The 21158-nt window shown below is 23.3% G+C and overlaps 5 protein-coding genes across 5 annotated transcripts; 1 reads left to right on the plus strand and 4 right to left on the minus strand. All coding sequences in view use genetic code 6, as the record gives it.

Annotated features, from left to right (window-relative positions):
• Positions 1-1335: 1335 nt before the first annotated feature.
• On the plus strand, positions 1336-2937 carry TTHERM_01026320 (transmembrane protein, putative; the record flags this gene model as incomplete). Its single annotated transcript, XM_001030731.2, has 3 exons — positions 1336-1730; positions 1790-2089; positions 2352-2937. The coding sequence occupies 3 exons, from the start codon at positions 1336-1338 to the stop codon at positions 2935-2937; spliced, it is 1281 nt and encodes a 426-aa protein (XP_001030731.2).
• An 876-nt stretch (positions 2938-3813) lies between these two features.
• On the minus strand, positions 3814-10325 carry TTHERM_01026330 (hypothetical protein; the record flags this gene model as incomplete). The annotated part of the gene is made up of 6 exons (XM_001030732.2): positions 10172-10325; positions 10003-10110; positions 9374-9834; positions 9055-9139; positions 8882-8989; positions 3814-8426 (listed from the first exon to the last, which is right to left on the minus strand). Exons 1-6 carry the CDS (start codon positions 10203-10205, stop codon positions 3814-3816), a joined length of 5409 nt encoding a protein of 1802 aa, XP_001030732.2. The 5' UTR covers positions 10206-10325.
• Positions 10326-10941: 616 nt separating this feature from the next.
• TTHERM_01026340 (H-type lectin domain protein) lies at positions 10942-16293 on the minus strand (the record flags this gene model as incomplete). Its single annotated transcript, XM_001030733.2, has 4 exons — positions 10942-12303; positions 12415-12553; positions 12616-13912; positions 14070-16293. The coding sequence occupies 4 exons, from the start codon at positions 16291-16293 to the stop codon at positions 10942-10944; spliced, it is 5022 nt and encodes a 1673-aa protein (XP_001030733.2).
• Positions 16294-19542: 3249 nt separating this feature from the next.
• On the minus strand, positions 19543-20257 carry TTHERM_001026349 (hypothetical protein; the record flags this gene model as incomplete). Its single annotated transcript, XM_012795972.1, has 3 exons — positions 19543-19879; positions 19943-20027; positions 20086-20257. The coding sequence occupies 3 exons, from the start codon at positions 20255-20257 to the stop codon at positions 19543-19545; spliced, it is 594 nt and encodes a 197-aa protein (XP_012651426.1).
• A 68-nt stretch (positions 20258-20325) lies between these two features.
• Positions 20326-20931, minus strand: TTHERM_01026350 (hypothetical protein; the record flags this gene model as incomplete). Its single annotated transcript, XM_001030734.2, has 1 exon — positions 20326-20931. One exon carries the CDS (start codon positions 20929-20931, stop codon positions 20326-20328), a length of 606 nt encoding a protein of 201 aa, XP_001030734.2.
• Between the last annotated feature and the right edge of the window lie 227 nt (positions 20932-21158).

Consider the following 21158-nt stretch of genomic DNA (forward strand, 5'->3'; position numbering starts at 1 on the left):
GCAAGCAAAAAAAAATCTTTTTGATGATCTCTCAATTGATTTATAAATTTTAAATTGTTCACACAAATAAACTTATTTAATAACTATTTTTTTTCAGTGAAATATAAAAAAATAAAAATCTAATCAAAATAATAATTGTATTAAGATACTGATAAAAGTACTAATTCTAAGCACTTCAATATTTATTTAAATTCAAAATTATCTGAATAATCAAAACTTATTAATTCAATAACTAAATAAAAAATGCACATTTTTAAACTAAATTTAATTTTATGTGATGATAATAAAACTTTAATATTTTGTTGTTTGCTTAAAGTGCTTTCTAGGTTGTATTAGATATATTAGAATATTTTATCATTATTTCAACTAATAAATTTCAACTCATTTTTTATGAAAATTGAATACCAAAATTTATTCTATTAACTTTTTCATTCATTTTGTTTAATAATCTAAATGTTATCAATTTATATTTCAATTAAAAAATAAATAACAAAAAAAGAAGCAATTAATTTTTTATTTTCTTTAAAAAGTATCTGTTGAAAATAAACCTAACAAATACATTTATTTATTTATTTAATTATTTAATTATTTATTGTATAAGTAATAATTATCAGTTTTCAGTAATTTTTTTCATTTTAATTAGCTTTGCTTTTGTGAAATAGTTTAATATCCCATTTTTGATATTATTTTTTAATATTTAATGTCTTAAGTAAATAAATTTATTTAGCAATTTTATTAAAATGTAAGTATAAGTAAATACTCTATGTTCTCATATATTTAATAAATGATAGCTAGTAGAGTTTCAAAAAGTATATTTATCATAAATATTATTTTTTAAAAATAATTAAAAATTTTTAATTGGTTTGAGAAAATGAAAATTTACAAGAATATTAAATTAGCTTAAATTTAAATTTATTTTTGTTTTGATGTTTTGAAAGATTAATTGAGTAATGAAATTATGCTTAAGTATATCTATCTAGCAAATATTTACTATCTTTAATTAAATTATTTCATACTTATAACTAACTATCATTTTCATTTTAATTTTCTTTTAATTTTCTGGAAAGAAAAATTAAAGTAAAAATTATCTATTTATTTATCAATACTGTTAAATTTAATGTTTTTAGAAATTCTTAAGAACATTTAGAAAAAATAAACTAATAATATAATTTCTAAAATACAAAATACTTTAATGAAAATCTCTAAGTATTATTATTATAGTTAAATCTGTAAATTAAAATAAAAGAATTATACTTTGTTATTTAATGATTCTTATTTTTTTGAGTATACTGTAAATTTCATACATCTTTTATAATTGGACAATTTTGAGAAATAATGTAGACTAAACATTAAAATATAGTTCAATTAATTATTTGTGATTTTTTTTGGTATATTTACAGATTAAAGGTTAAGTTTTATAAAAAACATTACTATTAATTAAATTAATATAGAATACTAAAATCACATTTATAAATACTTACTTGCCTAATCATCTACTCTAAAAATACTCAAAAATAAAATCATTATATAACACTTAGTGCAAAATTCATAGCGCTTTAAAGATTTAGTATTATTTTTGAAAAATAGCTGATTGTACTTGAAGTTATTTGGTAAAAACACAAAGCATTTGACTGCATTTAAATAGTTTTAGTAAGTGATTAATTAAGTAAATGCCATCAATAGATGATGATAATAACCACTTCCCTCTTATAATTTTGGTAACAGGAAGTGTAAGTATTGTTTTATCATTGGTCATTATCTTAATGTACTTCTTCAACAAAAATATTAGAAGCTTTGCGACAAAAATGATCGTTTGCATCTGTTTTAGTGATATTCTTTTCACGTTGGGAATTATTTGTAATCAAAAATATATCGATATTGTTTCTAATAGATTTATTTGCAACCTATCTGCATTTTTAACTCTATTTGGTTCTCTTTCTTCTCTTTCATGGGGAAGCATAATCGCATATACTGTTTACATTAACACAGTTAATCCTGGAAGCAAGACAGTTCTATAAAAAACAAAAAGAATGGTGAAAAAATATGCACTAATCTTTTCGTATATAATACCTTTCTTATTTGCTGTTGTGTAAAATAATATAATAATTAATTCCTTTCTTTTTAAGCAATATAAAATATTTTTTATTTATTTCTTGACTCCATTTTCTTAAACCACTGGAATATAAGCATTTTATTAACAAATCCTATCACAAATATTTTGCTTTTATAGAGAAAATGTATTTAAAAAATTAAATTTTCTAATAAAAGCATAGAAATATGAATAATTTTCAACAATACTTAATTAAAATTTGACTAAAAAGTATTTTATTTTATTTTTGTTGCAAAAATAGACCGTTATTTTTTGAGGATTACAGAAATATAGGAGATATCTGTTTTATTACTTTAGAAACGACTTCTGGATACTTTTCAAATATTGCTTTAGATCTACTCCCTTTATTAATCGAGATAGTAATAATATTCTTTTATATATTTAAATCTATCTAAGCTTAACAAAAAGAATATTAATAATCCTCTAAATATCTTTTGGTTTACCCTATGATTTGTGTAATTGCATTTGGCAGCTTCTTTTGCTAAAAGAGCTATGAGCTTATAACTGGACTTAGCTGTGGGTGTGATTATGACTGGCATTCAATTTCTTTTATACTTTGTGCGCTCAACGGAGGACTGAACGCTCTTTGCTATGGACTAAATTCAAGCATATGCTTTCCTTTGTTTAATGTGATGACCTGCTGCTGCAAATAAAGGTCAGATAGCAGCAATACCAATTAATATACAATTTAAACTTCCCTAAGGGCCGATAGCGGTGGTCATATGGATTCTAACTAATTCTCAACTCCTACAGATTCCAAAGACAATAATTACATGTTTTATATGAAACATGAAATCATGTCTTAGCATATCAATAGCGGCTAATGAATTAATGAATGAATTATCAACCAACTAATAAATTAATTAAATCAAATTCCTAAAGTACAACTTAAAAAATAAGTAAGAACCCCAAAATTTACAAATAAACAAGCAAAAAATCAAACAAAAAATCTAAATAATAAATGCAAAATTTTATTAAATTTCTCTCATTTCAAATATTATTTGCTGATAAAAAAATTATTTATTTATTTATCTTTAACTTTATATATATATATGCTTCCTTTTGTGTGTACATAGACAATTTTCTCTTCTTAAAACAAGTCAAATGTTTTTTATCAAATAATAAGGTTTAAAGTAATGAAATTTGCTTTCTTTTACACACAAAAAATTATTTACTCATTTTTTACACAGTCTTTAAAATAATTAAAGCCATTTTTTCATTAATAAATATAAATAAATTTAAATATTTCAAATTGAATAAATTAAAATATTATGAATTCATTTTTTTTATTTGATTTAGCTTAAGTTGCTCTCGAATTTTATTTTAAAAACAAAAATATTAATTTGCTTTTACAAATTTTCTTTGAATTCAATCAAAAATTTTTCTTAGAACAATTTAAATTTTGCAAATATTTCTTTTATAAAAGAAATGAATTCTTTTGTTAATTAAATTATTATTTAATTTTAAGAAATTATTTTATTAATAAATATTGTTTAATTTTCAAATATTAATTTTATTTTAATACAAATTTTGATTCATTAAAATGAGTTTTTAGAGAAGGTAAGTTTATTTACATTTCAAATGAATAATTTAATTAAATAAATATACATTTTAAAAGAAAAGATTTTAACAATAATATTTACTTATTTAATTTTTATTTTAATTTATTTATTTATTTATTAATTTTTATAGAAAGAAATATTTCAAATTTTTTTGAAATTGTTTTGGCTTTTGATATGGTTTTGAGCTTTGAATTAAATTTATGGTTGCTTGTTTTGTACATTAGAAGGGGTCAAGCTTTTAAATTATTCAAATGTGTTTGAGTTTTGTTTTTAGTTTTATTTTAAAATTTCGCTTAGAGAGATTGTGTTTTTAGAGGTTTGGCTAAGTGATTGAATTTTAGATTATTTTTGCAAGTTTGATTCATCGTTAATAGAGCTTAAATTTAGATTTAGATTAAATTTATTTTATCTTTGCTTATGAGTAAAGGCTGAGTGAAAAGAGTTATTTTCTTTTGATTGGATAGAAGAGTTTGCTTGCACATGCTAAAATTAAGTACTCTCTTTCTAACCATATTTTTTAATATTTATCTTGTTGTTTTCTTCATCATAAAATACCAAATCATTTTAACTGTTGTTTTAATTATTTATTTAATGAGAAGCATAAGTAAAACTAAGATTTTGTTCACTTAATTCATTTAGTGATTGTTAAAGATGTCTACTCAGCTCAATTTTACTGCTGTTATATTAATCCTTGAATTCTTTTTATTAAACTTTAAATGACATAATTGGCTCACATCCAGAATTAGTAAAAAAGCTTGCTTTCTTTTGTTAAAGTCCATTTTAGCTGAAAAATCCTTAGTATTTTGGACTCTGACTTTTGTCTATGCTTGTATCAATTATTTATCGAAGAGTCTTTGATTCTTATCTTATTGGTACTTAGTTTCCTAGTTAATTCAAATTATATTTTAAAAATTCTTGTTAATCTTTAGGAGTTTTTATTAAAGATTGGCTAGGCTATTTCATTTCTAAGTTTTATTTTTCAGGTTTTACAAAAGACGATATTTACTATTTATTAAATGCACTTGATTATGGATTGCAACTGTTGAATTGGTGAGGATTTTAAATATTATTTAAAGATTCAAAGTTGTTGTTTCCTGTAGACAGGTTATTGAAATCCTACAGTGTTTAATTAGAATTATAATAAGATTTAAAATCTTACTATGAATGTATACGTTAATGGTGATTTTAATTATGATGAGGGATATTTCTTAATTTTTATTAGGACTGATTTTGATTTATTAAGTGAGGGTTTGTGTTATTGTACTAGTTAGACATGAATTAATGAGAGCTACAATTGGATTTGTTTCTTAAATGAGTGGTGTTACTATTAAAATGATTATTAGTGTTTTATGTTGAATACTCCTGAATCTGGTTTATCTAAGGATTTGTAAAAATTAAATGATTTTCACTTATATTTAGCTTATCAAAGCTGCTATTTGTATCTAATCTATTTTTTTCTAGATTGAATTGCTTGATATCTCTTAATTCATTTGCACTGTACTCTAACTTGTTTTAAATTTAACTTTATGCAACTTTCTTGAAATTAAATTCACTGATTCTTTACTCATTATTTGATGGAATGAAAACATTCAAGTTCATGCTCTAATTCTAATTGGGAGAATAAGTATGTTTGCTCATCGATGGACTTACTGTAGAAAACGAGCTATTTAAAGGATTTTCAAATATTCTTCTTCTTTTCTTATAAGCAGAAGTCTGAGTCAAAAATGGTCTTGAGGGTGATTAATTGATAAAGTGAAATTTAACTTTTTTTTCTTCATCTTCATCTTCGATTGTGCAATTAAGATCTTCATTTTGTTTTAATAAATCATTATTTTAGACGTCAAAGAAAGCATTTTAATTTGGTAAATGCAGATTAATTTTATTGTTATTCTTTGAAAAGTGGTCATAAGAAACAACTGATACACTTTTATAGCGTGTTTAATCTAAAATTTTGTCTTTTAAATTTTGCTATTAAATGTCAGAATTCTTAGTAGATTCTGTTTCTTTATTTTCAGGTATAATTTGCATCAAACTTTTGTAATTTTCTTCATTTTTTACACTTTACACTTAAAATTAAGCTTAGGAGTCGTTAAAATTAAAATCGTTTTGGCTTTAATTTATATTGCACTCAAATGAATCGCTAGTATCTTTTCTCCTTTTAACCTAATTTAAATTAGTAAGCTTTTGTATTATTTGCTGATTTTATGTCTCACTGAACCTAATAGAATCTTCGTTTTTATTATATTCTAACTTCGTTGCCTCTTCTTTATTATTTTGATTTTTAATCTTATCCATATTTAGTTAATTTTCTGTTCTTTTATCTTAATAATTATAAGACAAATTAGGAGGAGTAACTGGTAATTAAATTGATTCTAATCTATTTCTGCCATCAAAGCTATTTTTCCCTAAGCTTTCCTCTAGAAAATTTTAGTTATTCTAAACCAAATAGTCACTAAGAGAATTACCTCCATTTGTCTATACTTTTTGTTATTAAACACTTTATTACTCTGTCTATACATTTTTTTAATTGATATTTTAATTGTCTCTGCTTTCATTTGTGTTTTTTCTCATTCTTTTTATTTATTCTATTAAATCTTCCTAAATATTTTCAGGACTCTCCTCATTTAATTAAAAGCTAGGCTAATTTATCTTGTAATCAATTTACTATTTTCTTAAAATGTTTGCTAAATAAGAACTGTTATCTTAAGAACTATTCTAATTTTACATCTATTTAATATCATTTATTTATTAGCCTTAACAATTTTGAAAAGTATCAACCAACTGAGATTCTTAAATTTCTATTTGATTAGGATAATTAAGAATGCCATTCTAAACACTTTCAAATACGCTATTTTCTTAGAAAGAGTTTCTTATATCTAAATGATTTTGTTATTTCAGATTTAATTAGTTTTACAATTTTTTTTAAATATCTTGATTTAAGGTTAAGTTTTTATTACTTTCTTAGTTGCATTATTCACTTAAAATCTCATCTTGGTTATTAATTTAGTTTTTTATATCTTTAAATAGACTGCTAACTTCTTTGGCAGCATTTTGATAAGTGCTATCAAGTTCGTTTAGCAATCTCTTGTTAGCTTATTTTAAATCGAATCTTGGAGTTTCATGCTTTCTTTTATCGTTTGTATTGTCGCTCTCATCTAAATTAATTTCGCTTGAATTTCTTCTAGAACTAGTTTCAACTTTGTTGTCAGGAGCCAAAGTATTAGGGATTTCATCATAAAATTACTCTTCGTATTATTATTGTGCATTAGGAAAAGCGAATTATTTAATTTATTCAAGCAATTATTAATTGTTCTGTTAGTTGTTGCATAAAAATAACTCATTATCTACATTAATATTTTTACTTTCATGAAGAGAGTTTTAATACTAACTTCCTAGCATTTCATTCATTTGTTAACTTCCTAAAGAATACTCCTTAAATTGATTTTACTATGCATGAGAATTGTTATTTTATATTTAAAAAGATTCTTTTATTTTTCCATCTAATGGTAGACGATTCTCATGGCTAAAATGTAAACGATTTGAATCTACAGAAAATTATTTTCCTGTTTAATTTTTAGCATTAAATGTCTAAAGCATTTATTAAATCTACATTTACATGTTTTCTTCATTAAGATTAGTCTCTCCATCAATGCAATCATTCTGCTCATCTAATTAAAACTAAGAACTTTAAAAAGATTTTTTTTCTCTTTCTTGCTATAAAATTTACTATTTAATTAACAATTCGTCTGAAATAGAAACAGTTGGCTAAAAAAACTGCATATTTTAATTATCTGCAAGATTTGAGCTTTGATTTGTAGAAGAATATAAACTGTATATTTTGTTTTCTTATTTATTTTAACTAGAAGAAATTATTTCATTTTAGTTAGACTGATTGCCAGAATTCTAAGAAAAAGATTAGTCTATATTTTATTCTATTTACTGATTATCAAAAGGATTTTGACATTACACGTTGATATTATTGAATTCATTGCTTCCTTTTAATAACTTTTGTTGTAGCCTTTCATTCTTTAATAAAGATATCTTAGCTAAATTCTAATTAGAATTTGAATTATCCATGCTTTATTTTTCCATTTATCTGTTAAATTGTTATTCTTAAGGCTAAGTGTTTACATAATCTAATTAAATACTGTCTTAAATAAATATATGATGCTAATTATCTTGATTACTCATGTTAGACTCTTTCATTTAGCTGTTTTGAGAAGAGTTCTTTATCTTTTTTTGAGTGGATTAAAATTCATTCTATTAAATATCAACTTGTTTGTTCTTTTTCTTATCAGTAGAAGTATTGAAAAAGTCTTTTGACTTTGGAGTTTGTTTGTTTTTCAAATTATTTATCCTTAAATTAGAAGGAATATAGGAAGATTGAGAAGAAGAAGGACTTATTTTAGAAGAAAACTGTTTACTTTAAAAGTTACTTTCATCATCTTCATATAATTGCAATTTCTTTCTTTACATAGGAGAAAGTGAGCTATTTTGCTTTTAAGCTCTTTAATACTAAGCAGCTTCAAGAACCTCTTGATAAATGCTTGTGTGAGGACTAATAAAATCTTCACAAAATTTATTCTCAACAAACATAAGTAAATTCTTTTTCTTAGGTGAGCACTTGTATATCTCAGAGTAGCCTACAATATTGCTATTATGAACATACTAACTCTAATAATTATGCATTACCTCCTATTCCTATTCTTTGTCAATCTTAGCATTAGCATATTTGCTCGGGTGTTTATAATATGCTTTTTATTAATAGTTTTAAAATTAACTTTATTTCAAATCATAAATTAAAAAATTCTATGCCATCAAAATAAAGAATTCTATCAAAAAACATTTTTATCCAAAATTCAATAAAAATAAAAATATCTCAAAAGTTAAAATATTTTTTTTTAAAATGATTCCAAAATATTTCCATTTAATTTGATAAAAGAAAGTTTGTTATTGTTTATTGATTTTTAATTTTAATGATGATTCATCATTGATTTATTAACTACATAAGCTAGTATTAAAGCAGAAGCAATTTTCTCCACTAAAATAACTATTATTCTAAGTTTTAAAATTATAATTTTAATTATTGTAAATCAATTGCTTATGATTTATTCATCAAAAAAGTTTACTAAATAAATTTCATTGTTTTTATTATAAAATGGCAAAGAAAATATGATTAATCAATAAATAAGTATTTCTATTTATTTACCTAAAAGATAGCCTGGATAACCAATCCCACTTTTTATAATTTTTTTGATTTAATTACCGTTAAAAAATCCATAGAAAAATTTCTTGTCTCTAATGAAATATTATGTTCCTTTTATTATTTTAGCCATAAAAAATAATAAGTCCTTCATATAATTTATTATTAATTATTGTTACCATATTTAAACTCTTGCTTTTCAAAGATCCCATCATTTATCATAAACCCAAGGTATTGTCTACCTACTCCATTTAGTTTTTTACCCTTTTTAAAGATTAATAATTTACTCTCTAATTTTGCCATATAGTTAAGATAAATAGATTTTAATTCTATTTTTTTGAAGGAAGCTTTAAAATATTTTAAGTTTAAAGCAAACTAAAATATTTAATAATGTATTTAATTTAGAAATTCATTGATTTGTTAAATAAAGCTATGTAAAATGATATAAAGCATTTTCTTTATATTTTGTTGCAAACTTTAAAAATAAATCTATTTTACTTTGTGATGCCCTACTTATAGGACCTTATTATCATAGTCATGGAGAACACCCAAACCAGATGGCTATTTTCCACTCTCACCAGCTACTCCTAAATAAAAGGTAGTGTCTGGATACTCTATATATCTAATACAGCTCCTCCCTTGGCACCCATGAAATATCCTTTTAATAACTTCTTTGAGAGTAACTACCTGAGGAATTTATGATTTAGTAGTTAACTCATAGTTTTTATTTGGCTCTGAATTTTAAGTGTCATATCGAAACCATTTATTTGTTAATTTTTCGTACCACACTCCATTATCTAATATTCCCTTTGAAAACTGACCTACTATCATATTTTCAAAAGGATCTAGAACGCAAGCATATCCATTTAATTTATTTCTTCTAAAATTTCCATAGGCACATCCACCTTCACTAAAATAAACTACACCTTCATCCTCCATAAAATCTTTGCTCCATTTACCTATTTTTTGATTTTTATATTTTATGAATCTTGACAATAAATAAATTATTGATATAATTAATATCCATAATAAAGAGTAAATTGAATTAGTCTAAATAAAAACATGGAAATTTCATTTTCTATCTCATATTTTATTCAAATTAAAGATGAATCGGAATTAATAATAACCTAAATAAATTTATCCTGAGTCCCAGTAGAATACGCCAAATCCCTCTCTTTTCATGTTTTACATTTCACCTTGATAATATCCATTGTCAAACTCGATCATTTAGAATTCTTTTTAAAGATAAAAAATGTATATTGCAATTATAAATTAGTTTTTTTGTTTTATTTGTACCCTTACAATTGCTATTCAACTGATAAGAAGTCATTTCTACTTTAATATTTTGTGATTAGTAGAGTGTTTAATAAAAAGTAGATTTTTTACACTATATTAATTAGTAGCTGTTAACTTATTTAATCTAGCTTAAATTACTTAAAGTATTTCTATTAAAGTGCTTTAAGCACTAAACAGTATAAGATAATTTATTTACAAAATTATTAATTAATTAATTCATTTTTTTTTAGTTGATTTATCAGCATTCATTTCACTTTATAGCCAATAAATAAAATTTATGCATATATTTATATCAAAACCATATTAAAAATATTCTTTCAATTTTAATTATAGGCTAAAAAACAAACAAGCTAACTAAAAAATTCATTAAGAAATGAATTTAAATCATCCTTCACTTACATTTATTAGCCTTTAAAATTAATAAATTAAAATAAAAAAATAATTTTATAAAAATTAATCAAAAATTAAAATAAAAAATTTATTTTTCAAAATTTTTCTTAAATAATTTTAAAATTAAAAAAATAAATTAACAAATTTGAATAAAAAAAACAAGTAAAATTATTTTGAATTTTAAACTAAAATTAAATTAAACTTTAAAAAAACTTATTTGACTTGATTTTTTAATTAAAAACAGAAGTTCAAATTTATTAAAAAAAATATAAAGAATTTACAATTTATTTAATTTATTTGTTGATTTAATTATTTATTAATTTAAATTAGAATTTATTAATTGAATGACAATAAATATCTTTAATTTGATAAAATTACTATCAAAAGAGTTGTATTTGAGTATCTTTAGGAGATAGCAAGTTTTTGTTTGAAATGTTTATAGATTAAACGTTTAAATATTTTTTAGTTTGAGGTTTTTGTTGTTGCTAATCTTGATGAAGTGACTGTTAATATGACTGATTGCTTTTATAGCTTTTCTTATCATCATACAAATTTTTAGATTTGTTTTTTGTTTGTTATGGAGGGTAATTTTCATTTAAATTTTTATCATTCATACTGAAAAGTCTTTCTCTTTAAGTATAATCATTGTTGATAATTTATTAAGATTGTTGTAATGAGTTTGGATCTTATTTTTCAAATTATTGGGGGATTATTAAAGATTGGTTGTTTTTATCTTTTTTCATATGTGAAGACCTTTATGTGAGTTCAAATTAAGAGATAATGAGAGTATTAAATTTTTTATTCAACCTTTTGACTTTTTCTAATTTGTCTAATGATACCATTGAAGAGACACCTAATATTTTGAACTCTGATTAATTAACCTCTCCACTTTTTTCTTACTTAACAGCTTTTAGTTCTGCTCTAGATTTGAGTAGAGTAGCTATAAAGTCTTTAATCAAGTTAAAAACTCCTTTTAGCAAATCAATAATAACACTAAAGATGTGAATAGTTAATATTGTAGAAGCTGAGGCAATAATGAGCCAACCAACATTGTACCTGTATTATTCATCAGCATCTTCATCATCACTAACTAAAAAGCAAACGCATGATTACATAAAAATTAATATAATTTCACTTATTCCATTCTTGGTGTTAGCAGATTTATCCTCTTGGGGTCTCAAATACAAATAGTAAATACTAAGAGATAAATTCATTAAACATATCACAATTACCTAAAAGTAAACTTATCCATGTAAAAACATCAATATCATAATATAAAGTATTTTTCTCAAATAAAGAAAAACATTTGTAAATTTACTCCACTTTTATTATAAATATTGCTACCTACTAAGTACTTTTGGATTAGAGTTTTCTAATGATTTGTTGGAGTTTTCTTCGTTTTATTATTCACAAATAATACTTTCATTATTTTTATCATTTTATGCTTTTTCTATTGCTTATTTTTCTTCTTCTTTTGATTGTTCCTCTTCAGGTAGAACATAGCCACCAAATATAGAACCAAATTATTATTATATTTAAGGATCCCTCAAATTTTTACATTTCGCAATAAATATAGTCAACATAATAGGATAAATCATGACAAATGTAAAGCACAGTGAAAACATAGTGTAATTGAGAAAAGCTAGTGATTCGTCAAATTAGAAACAATAAAATTGTGAAAGAGCTGATACAAGCACATAAACATAGACACAACCCACTAGATCGAAAAACCCACAATATTCCTTTTTAAATTAAAAAATTTTTCTTTTTAAAATCAACTAAAAATAAATAGACATATAAATTTTTATTCTAAATATTTAAAATTAATTTATAAATAAATTATTATTATTTACCCATCCACTCTTTATTTTGCTCTAGATGTAAACTCTGATTTGAGGAATAGGGATAAATGAGAGTATTTTAATCACAGAATATATACATGATATTCCAGTAATAATAGTGAATGATTAACCAGCTCCATTAAAGAAATATCTATTTTTAGTTTAATAATTTAATTAGTAAGAAGTAAATTAATTAATTATATATTTATTTACGCATCATATCCATTTTCAAGAAATTTTTAAGGAGTGAATGGCTATTAATAGTTTGGTTCAAGTAAATAGAGTTAGATAGTGTTTGGAACGAATGCAAATTAGAAGTTTTAAAAAATAGAGCAAAAGGATAGGACATTTTCTGGATATCTTACATCGAAGAAAAGCATAAAATAAATAAACGTGGTTAAGTCTATAGTACTAAATAGCACATAGCTATTACCTAGAATAGTCATTAGAAGGGTTAAGATATACAAAAATATAGATGATTTCGAGGCGATTTGTTTTGTATCTTCTGCTTATTATATTTGTGACTATGTTAGAACAACGTAATCACTTAACTTCACTTATTTTTAGGGTTGCTTTAAATTGTTTACATCCACAAAAACAGGATCATTCATATTTAAAATTAATTTCTTGTTTTTGCAATTATTTTCCATATTAACTTAAATGTAAACATTAGATTTCTACATTCCAATATAATTTACTCTGAAAGGATTATCATATTCTGCAATTTAGACACTGAATAAGCTATTAGGGTCTTAACTAGTCATTACTACTTAGTTTTAAAACTATACAGTAATGTTATAACCTACATTTTCAATTACAGTTTGCTTAACACTAAAGTCATTTTATTATTCAACAGCACAAAGCTTACTAGTACTTTAATATGAAAAGCCATCTTAGCAAGCGTCACAGATAGAACCATCATTAGCATTACAAGTTTGACAATAAGGAACAGAACAACTGCATTAATTCTAGCTTGAATTCAATATGTAATTAGGCTAACACTTGAGACAAATATTTCCATTATTAGGGTCACATTACTGGCAGTTATAAATACTGCATTTGCACGTTATGTTATTATCCATAGAAATATAACCATTTATACAAGAATCGCATATTGCACCATCTTTTTCATTACATTTTGAGCAATTTTAAACTGAACATTCACATTGAGAGCTTTAATTTAATATATAATTTTACTCACACTTTTGGCAAATATTACCATTTGAAGGATCGCAAGACAAACAATTTTAGCTATCGCATTAACAAATTTTATTATTGTATTGTGAAGTAAATCCATTGTTGCAAGTATCACAGATAGAACCATCACTTTTATTACATTTCTAGCAATTAGGAATAGTACAAATACAAGTAGTATAATCACTACTTAACACATAATTTATGACACATTTATTGCATGTTTAAGGATTGTAACATTATAGGCAATTATTTGCACAGCTATTGCAGTTTCCTAAGTTATCCATAAAATATCCAGGTAAGCATAAGCAAGTACCTATTATTCATTAATAAATAATTATGAAAAACTTTATTTAAAAATTTTATTCTAATAATATTTCATTCATTTTTATTAAATTTGTCTATTTTATTTGAAAATTTTATATATATTTTTTAAATTTTAATGGATTGAAAAAAATTTAGAAATAAATTACCATGGTCTAAATATTTAACATCTATGCAACTCGTGCAGTTAGTTGCAGTATTTAAACATGTTTTGCAACTCGGGTCACATTTTTAGCAAATAAAATTATTATCACAGTAAGTTCCTGGAGGTACATCGCTAAAGCATTAATTATTATAAAAGTATTTGTAAGTAGAATTTATATCGCAGGATGTACATGAAGTTGCATTTCCTGGAGAAACACATTCTCCACAGGTCTAATCGCATTTTTAACAAATAAAATTACTATCACAGAAAGTAGAACTTGGTTTGGATATCATACATTAATTGTTATAAAAGTATTTGTTGGAAGAACTTATATTGCAGGATGTGCAGGAAGTTGCATTTCCAGGAGCAACACATTCAGCACAGGTTAAATCACATTTTTAACAAACAAAATTGCTATCACAAAATGTAGAACTTGGTTTGGATGGCAGACATTAGTTGTTATATAAGTATTTATTTAAGGAAGTTATATCACAAGATGTACAGGAAGTTGCATTTCCAGGAGAAATGCATTCACCGCATGTTTAATTGCATTTTTAGCATATAAAATTGCTATCGCAAAATGTAGAACTCGGCTTTGATGAAAAACATTAATTGTTATAAAAATATTTATAGGTAGAATTTATATTGCAGGATGTACAGGAGGTTGCATTTCCTGGAGAAACGCATTCCCCACAGGTCTAATCACATTTTTGACAAATAAAATTGCTATCACAGAAAGTAGAACTTGGTTTGGAAGGGAAACATTGGTTATTATAAAAATATTTATTTGCAGAAGTTACATCGCATTATGTGCATGCACTCGAATTACTTGGAGCACTGCATTTTAGACAAGTAGAATCACAATTTTAACAAATAAAATTACTATCACAGTATGTTTTACTAGGCTGAGAAGTTAAGCATGAATTATTATAAAAATATTTATTTGAAGAACTTATATCGCAAGAAGTACATGAATTTGAACTCATAGGAGAACTGCATTGCATACAAGTAGAGTGACAGCTTTAGCAGTTATAAAAACTCTATCCACTTACGGTTGTAAGAGGACATACTGTTTTTGGTGGTTACACTGCATCACATGCTTTTGTTGTAGGATTTAAATACTAATTATTATAGCAATCAGTGCATACATTAGGTTATCCATTTAAACAGCCATAACAGTTAGAATTACATTACTAACAATATGATATAGTAGACTTATATAAATTATATGTATTAGATGGATTATTGTTGTAATGGTGATCTACTGTATTACATTAGCTTACACATGCATAATATGTTGAATTCACAAAAAGAGTGCTGCCTGTTTAACAATTTACAAGAGATAATCCTACCCAAATTCCATTAATCATATTTACATAATACCCATTCCATGTGAAATAATTTAATTTAACTTACTTATTTTAAGCCTCGGGATTTTAGCCACTAAGAATTTTTATACCATAAAAATCATTAGAAGAAATACTAAAATCCTTTAATCCAAAAAATATATTTGATCTATCTAGGATAGAGGTAGTAGTCCATGAAACTGTATTATCACCACCAATATTTCTCCCTATTGTATCAAATGCCATCTAATATCCATATAATTACTAGAACATATCTGAAGTGTTCTAATAAACAATTAGAAAATTCATGTAAACACTTTAAATATTTGTATTCGAGAACTTAATTTAGTAATTCATGCTATCAACCTTGATGAGGTTGTATCTTATAACCATATTGTTTGAGTCGGTTCCTTAGAAACCGTAAATAAATCCTGCGATTTATTAAATAGGCTTAGTTCCAGTGATGACACTTGTAGCTCCAGACATTAATTAGATCTACTAAACTTCTACATTAGGATCATCAATTGCCAATACATTAAACGCTATTTGCGCTAAAGTGCTTCCTAAAGACCTCAATCTATATTTTAAACTCGTTTGGCTTAAATTCATTGTTCCTATCATAAACCCTTGCTAGTTCTCGTCATCAGCATTATAAACTGTCAGTGCATACAATATCTTAGGCACACTCTTGAATTATCCTGCAGTAAGATCGATTGTATAATCAGCGTATGAATTTGGACTTATTGAAGTGGATTACCATACTTATTATTCTTTAACTATTAACACTCTATCTGATTAAAGAACTTATATTTACTAGAATGTTTTTTAAACTAAGTTATCAAGAGCGTAAATTAATAAAATATAAAGTTTTAAAAACTTCATTTATTTTGTTTTATTGAGGACCTACTTAGGTAATTAATTATTTAATTAATTTCTCCTTGCTGCACAAATTTTTTATTTAATTCTTTGCTGAATTTTTTTATACTGAATTTTGATTTTTATCTTTTTGTGATTAATCAAAAAGTAAATAAAAAAAATAGATAAAAGTTAAGTGCCTTGATAGTTAATTAATTAATTTTTATAATATTAAGCAGAATTGCTTAGTTTATAATTTTAAATATGTGGATCAAAAAATGTATGTATGGATTATGAATATGTCGAATAGTTCTAGAAATCAATTGGATTTATGAACCACTAATAAAAAATACAAATTAGAATTTAAAATATTTGCGTGAAGAATAACAAATATAGGAAACAACCGTAGTTACAGAGTAAGAAAAGGATTATCAAGAATTAAATTGTATGATGAATTATTTGTTTACTTTAATTAACTAATAATCATACTAATTCAAATTTATGAAAAGTAAATAAGTAAGTATCTTATCAAGAAGTCCTTAATTAGATTTTTATAAATTTCTTTTATTACCTAAATAGAAAAATTTCACTAATTTAAATATCATACTCACCTTCAATACAAAAAAGTAATATAGATTTAGTTAATAAATATATTTTGAGTGGTAAAAATCGAATTATTCTTCTTCATCAAGATAAATAGACTCTATCAATTTAAATTTTGTTTTCACGCAAATTTATTAGGTGATAAATTCTAATCATAATTACTATTAAAACAAAATAATTCATTATATGTAAGCTGCCCGATTCATTATTTTTGTCTTAACTAGTTTAATAAACCAGCTCTCATTCTTTAAATATTTCAAAAATAAAATAAAATACCCATTTGAGCTGCTTGAAAAATAATATTTAAACATTTTCTTGCTTCAACATATTTTGTTATATCTTATATAAATTATAATTATAATACCTAAAGATGACATTAATGATGTAATTTATAACATCATAATTAAATGAGATACTGTAATCCTCAAATTATTGCATCAACACCAAATTTTAAACTAAAAAATCAGCTAAATCCACTTTATTACAAAAATAAAATCTGCATACAATCCTAGCTTATCAAATTTAAAGACTTTAGGTAAGAAACCAAGAGAAAATCTTTATTTTTTTGTGAGAAATACGAAACAAATGTAAAATAAATAAATAGTTTTTGAAGAGATTAGCGACTATATAAATTTTGTGTATAAATTTAATTAAGTTTTATTTATTCCACTAAAATAAAATTCTTTCATTTATTTTTAATAGATTTACTGAGCGATTCTACTTTTAAAATAATTGTATAAAGTGTTTTTTTAATGGAGTAAAACTTCTTTTTTTAGTAATATTTACACATTAATTTTAATCTTACAATAAATTTCATTTGTCATAATTTTAATTATTTTAGGTTCTATAAAATGTATATTTAGGAAATAGAGTATTTTTATTATTTAGATTCATCTATCCGGCTGGCGAACAAAAATTTTTATTGATCCATTAAATAAATTTGGAAAATGAAAGAAAAAGAAAAAAAATTTGTTATTAAAATAAATAATTAAATAAAAATTCGATATTATTTATTTTCTTTACCTAAATTATTTTTCTTTAAAAAGTATTTTACCAAGCAAGCAAGCTAAGTTCATTATTATTTAATTACTTCCAAAAATTATATTAAAAGATAATGTCAAAATTTATTTAAGTAAAATTAATTCAAATTGAATAACATCATGACGAAACAAACTAAATACTTATTATGTAAATAAATTATTGTAAACACAAATTGCTTAATAATATAAATTTTTTGTGGCGCTTTGTAATGAATACTTAAGCAACATGAAATATTATAAAGCTTTCAATAGAACTAAACAATAAAATAATGCTTGGTGCTAGATTAATAAATTGATAGATAGATATATATCTTTGGTGGTGACTATTTAATTAATTTGATTAGTATCTCTTTATATGATTATGAACCACTTTAATAATATTATTTGTTTAATAAATTTCCTCTTTACAGTTTTTCAGATTATTTAAAAATAATTGTAATCGAACTAAATTTATTTCTTAGATTTCTTAAATAATTTCTGTATGAATCTATCATGAACATACTTATAACTGTAGCTTGAGCTTATTTAATTATTTATTCATTGATTGAGTAATGATAAAAATGAAGATCAATGTTATATTTTAATTGATGTCTTTTTCTAAAACTAAAATGAATGGTAAATTTAATTAAGTAGCAAGTGTCTTATTTCAAACAAATACTTACACTATTAATAAGAATTTAATAATATAAAAATTATTTAAATTAGAGCAATGTATTTATGTTTATTGTTAAGCTAAAAGCTAAAATTATTTGCATAGATTCATCAAAAAATATTTATTATTAGCTCTTTTTTCCTTTAAATAAATATTAATCAATCCAACTTTAAGCTCTTTTTACTTTATGTTAACCTTTGAACAAATTGATTATTGTATACAATAATATCTAATCAATTTATTAATATTTACTCTAAATATAAAAGCATGTATTAATACTTGAATGTCATTTTAAATATTCAAATAATTGTTACGTATTTTTATTTAAAATCTTTCAACAATAATTTTTTAAACAAATTAATTTTAATTTCTTCTTTAATTTTTTGAATAAATAAATAAAAAATAATTAATATTTACTTTTAAATAAAAAATTAGACATTTAATTTAAAAAAATAAGAGTAACATTCTTTTTATATATAATTTAAATAATTTAAGGTACTTCTTATAAACTGTAAATTCTCATTAATTTTTATAGATTTTATTAAGTCATTTTATAAAATTATTATTACATTTTTAATGAAAAATGGATTTGTAAATCACATTTTGTTACTTTTCAAGGTATTTTTTTTTTGGATTACTTTATGATCTAAATTAAGATTCAAAAATTACTAAAATTAGCTTAAAAAATTCAAATTTTTTAGCGTACAAAGAAATTATAGATTATTATACCTTTTTAATTATTTCAAAAAAAAATTTAGATTGATAAAAATATTAACAAAAAAATTAGAACTTTTTTGCTGAAGCTTACTTACATTTTCTAAATTATTTAATTAATTAATTACAGATATAGATAGCTTATATTTAATATATTCTGATTGATTATAATTACAAAAAAATAGCTTCATTCAAATATTTCTAAAAATATTTAAGCGATTTGAATCATTATGGTTTTAGATTAGAAATGAATGATATTTTTGTGCTTCATATAAATAAAAATGTCAGATTATTTAATTATATTTGATCTATTTATTATTTATTTACTTTTTATTGATTATAGTTGATTGAATGTTAAACTCTATATATACATGCAAAAATAGTTTTATAATTATAAAGATTACAATTCTTAATTAGTTAATTATATTTTTATTTATTTATTTACTTCATTATTTCGTTAATTACATCATTATCCTTGTTAACCAGGCTTTTTCTTTTCAGGTACAAGTTCTTTTTGAATATCTAGAGCTTTTTCTATATCACCAATTTTATAAGACTATTGCATTAACGCTCTCTTGGCTTCAGTTTCTTGAATTTCTGATGCCTGTAAGTTAGTAAATAAATAAATAATTTAACATAAAATAAAATTCATGATAAATGATATTACCATATTTCCTTGAGTATAAATCTGATTTAGTGCAGCTGCTGTAGCTTAAGTTTCATATGCCTGTCTTTGTCTTTCTCTTTCAAGTCTTTTTAATTTAGGAGATATTTAAACAATTTTAAGAGGTAATAATTAGATGAAATTACTTTTTTAATGCTTCATCATCAAGTCCTACTTCATCGTTAGTTTTGACTTTCTTACCCATTTACTTAGACTACAAGTATTACTCCCATAGTACCAAATCATAATATTTTTATTCAGGCATCGATGCTGTGTTATAGTCTTCAATGAAGTCATCAAATAGTCTTCTTTCTTCATTTTAAGTCAATGCTTCTATGTTCAATTTTTTTACATCTGCTAACCACTATTAGAATTCGTCTCTCTTTTCATATGCATGTTCCTTACTTTATTTGTTTATTCATTTAATCAATAAAATTTTTATTTAAGTAAATTGTTAATTTACTTTATGATGCCATATTTGCCAAATCTTTTAGAAGCCTTGCTAGTTGGTTGTTAAACGTACTTTTTCGAATCCTTTTTACTCTTTTTTTCTTTTTTTTCCTTCTTACTTTTTTTATCTTTTCCCGATTTGTGCTTCTTTTTTTTATCTTTTTTCTACAAAAATTATAAGAAAATAAGTAAACATTTTTTGAAATAAATGGCTGGTTTTTTACATCATCTTTTGAAATTTTCTTTTTGCTTTTCTTGCTTTTTTCTTCTTTCTTTTTCTCTTTCTCCTTTTCTTTTTTAGAATCCTTCGAGCTTTTGCTTTTTTTATCCTTTTTTGATTTATTTCTGTCATCTGAAGATAATGAATCAGATGACGATCTAAATATATAATTAACTGATTGACACAACAAAAAAAGCAAATTTTACCTGTGCTTATTATTTTTCTCGTTTTTGTTATCTTATCTTTCCTTTGAAGGACTCAATGAATCGCTTTTGCTTAAAGAGTCATCGGAGGAGAGAGAGTCTTTTCTATCTCTACCCATAAAAATGCCTATGTTATTTACTTAGTTGCTAACTTAATAATTAATTTAATTTTGATTAAATATAATTTAGTAGAAAGTACTGTCTACAAACAAACTCTCTTTGCAAATTAATTAAACAAAGAATCAATCAATATTTTTATTAATTATTTCTTGCAAAACTCATCAAATTTCTGTCAAAATATCTTTAAGATAAAATCTTATTTTAACAGCTCAAATTCTACCTCAAA

Source organism: Tetrahymena thermophila (assembly GCF_000189635.1).
Source record: "Tetrahymena thermophila SB210 genomic scaffold scf_8254779, whole genome shotgun sequence".
Lineage (NCBI taxonomy): Eukaryota > Ciliophora > Oligohymenophorea > Hymenostomatida > Tetrahymenidae > Tetrahymena > Tetrahymena thermophila.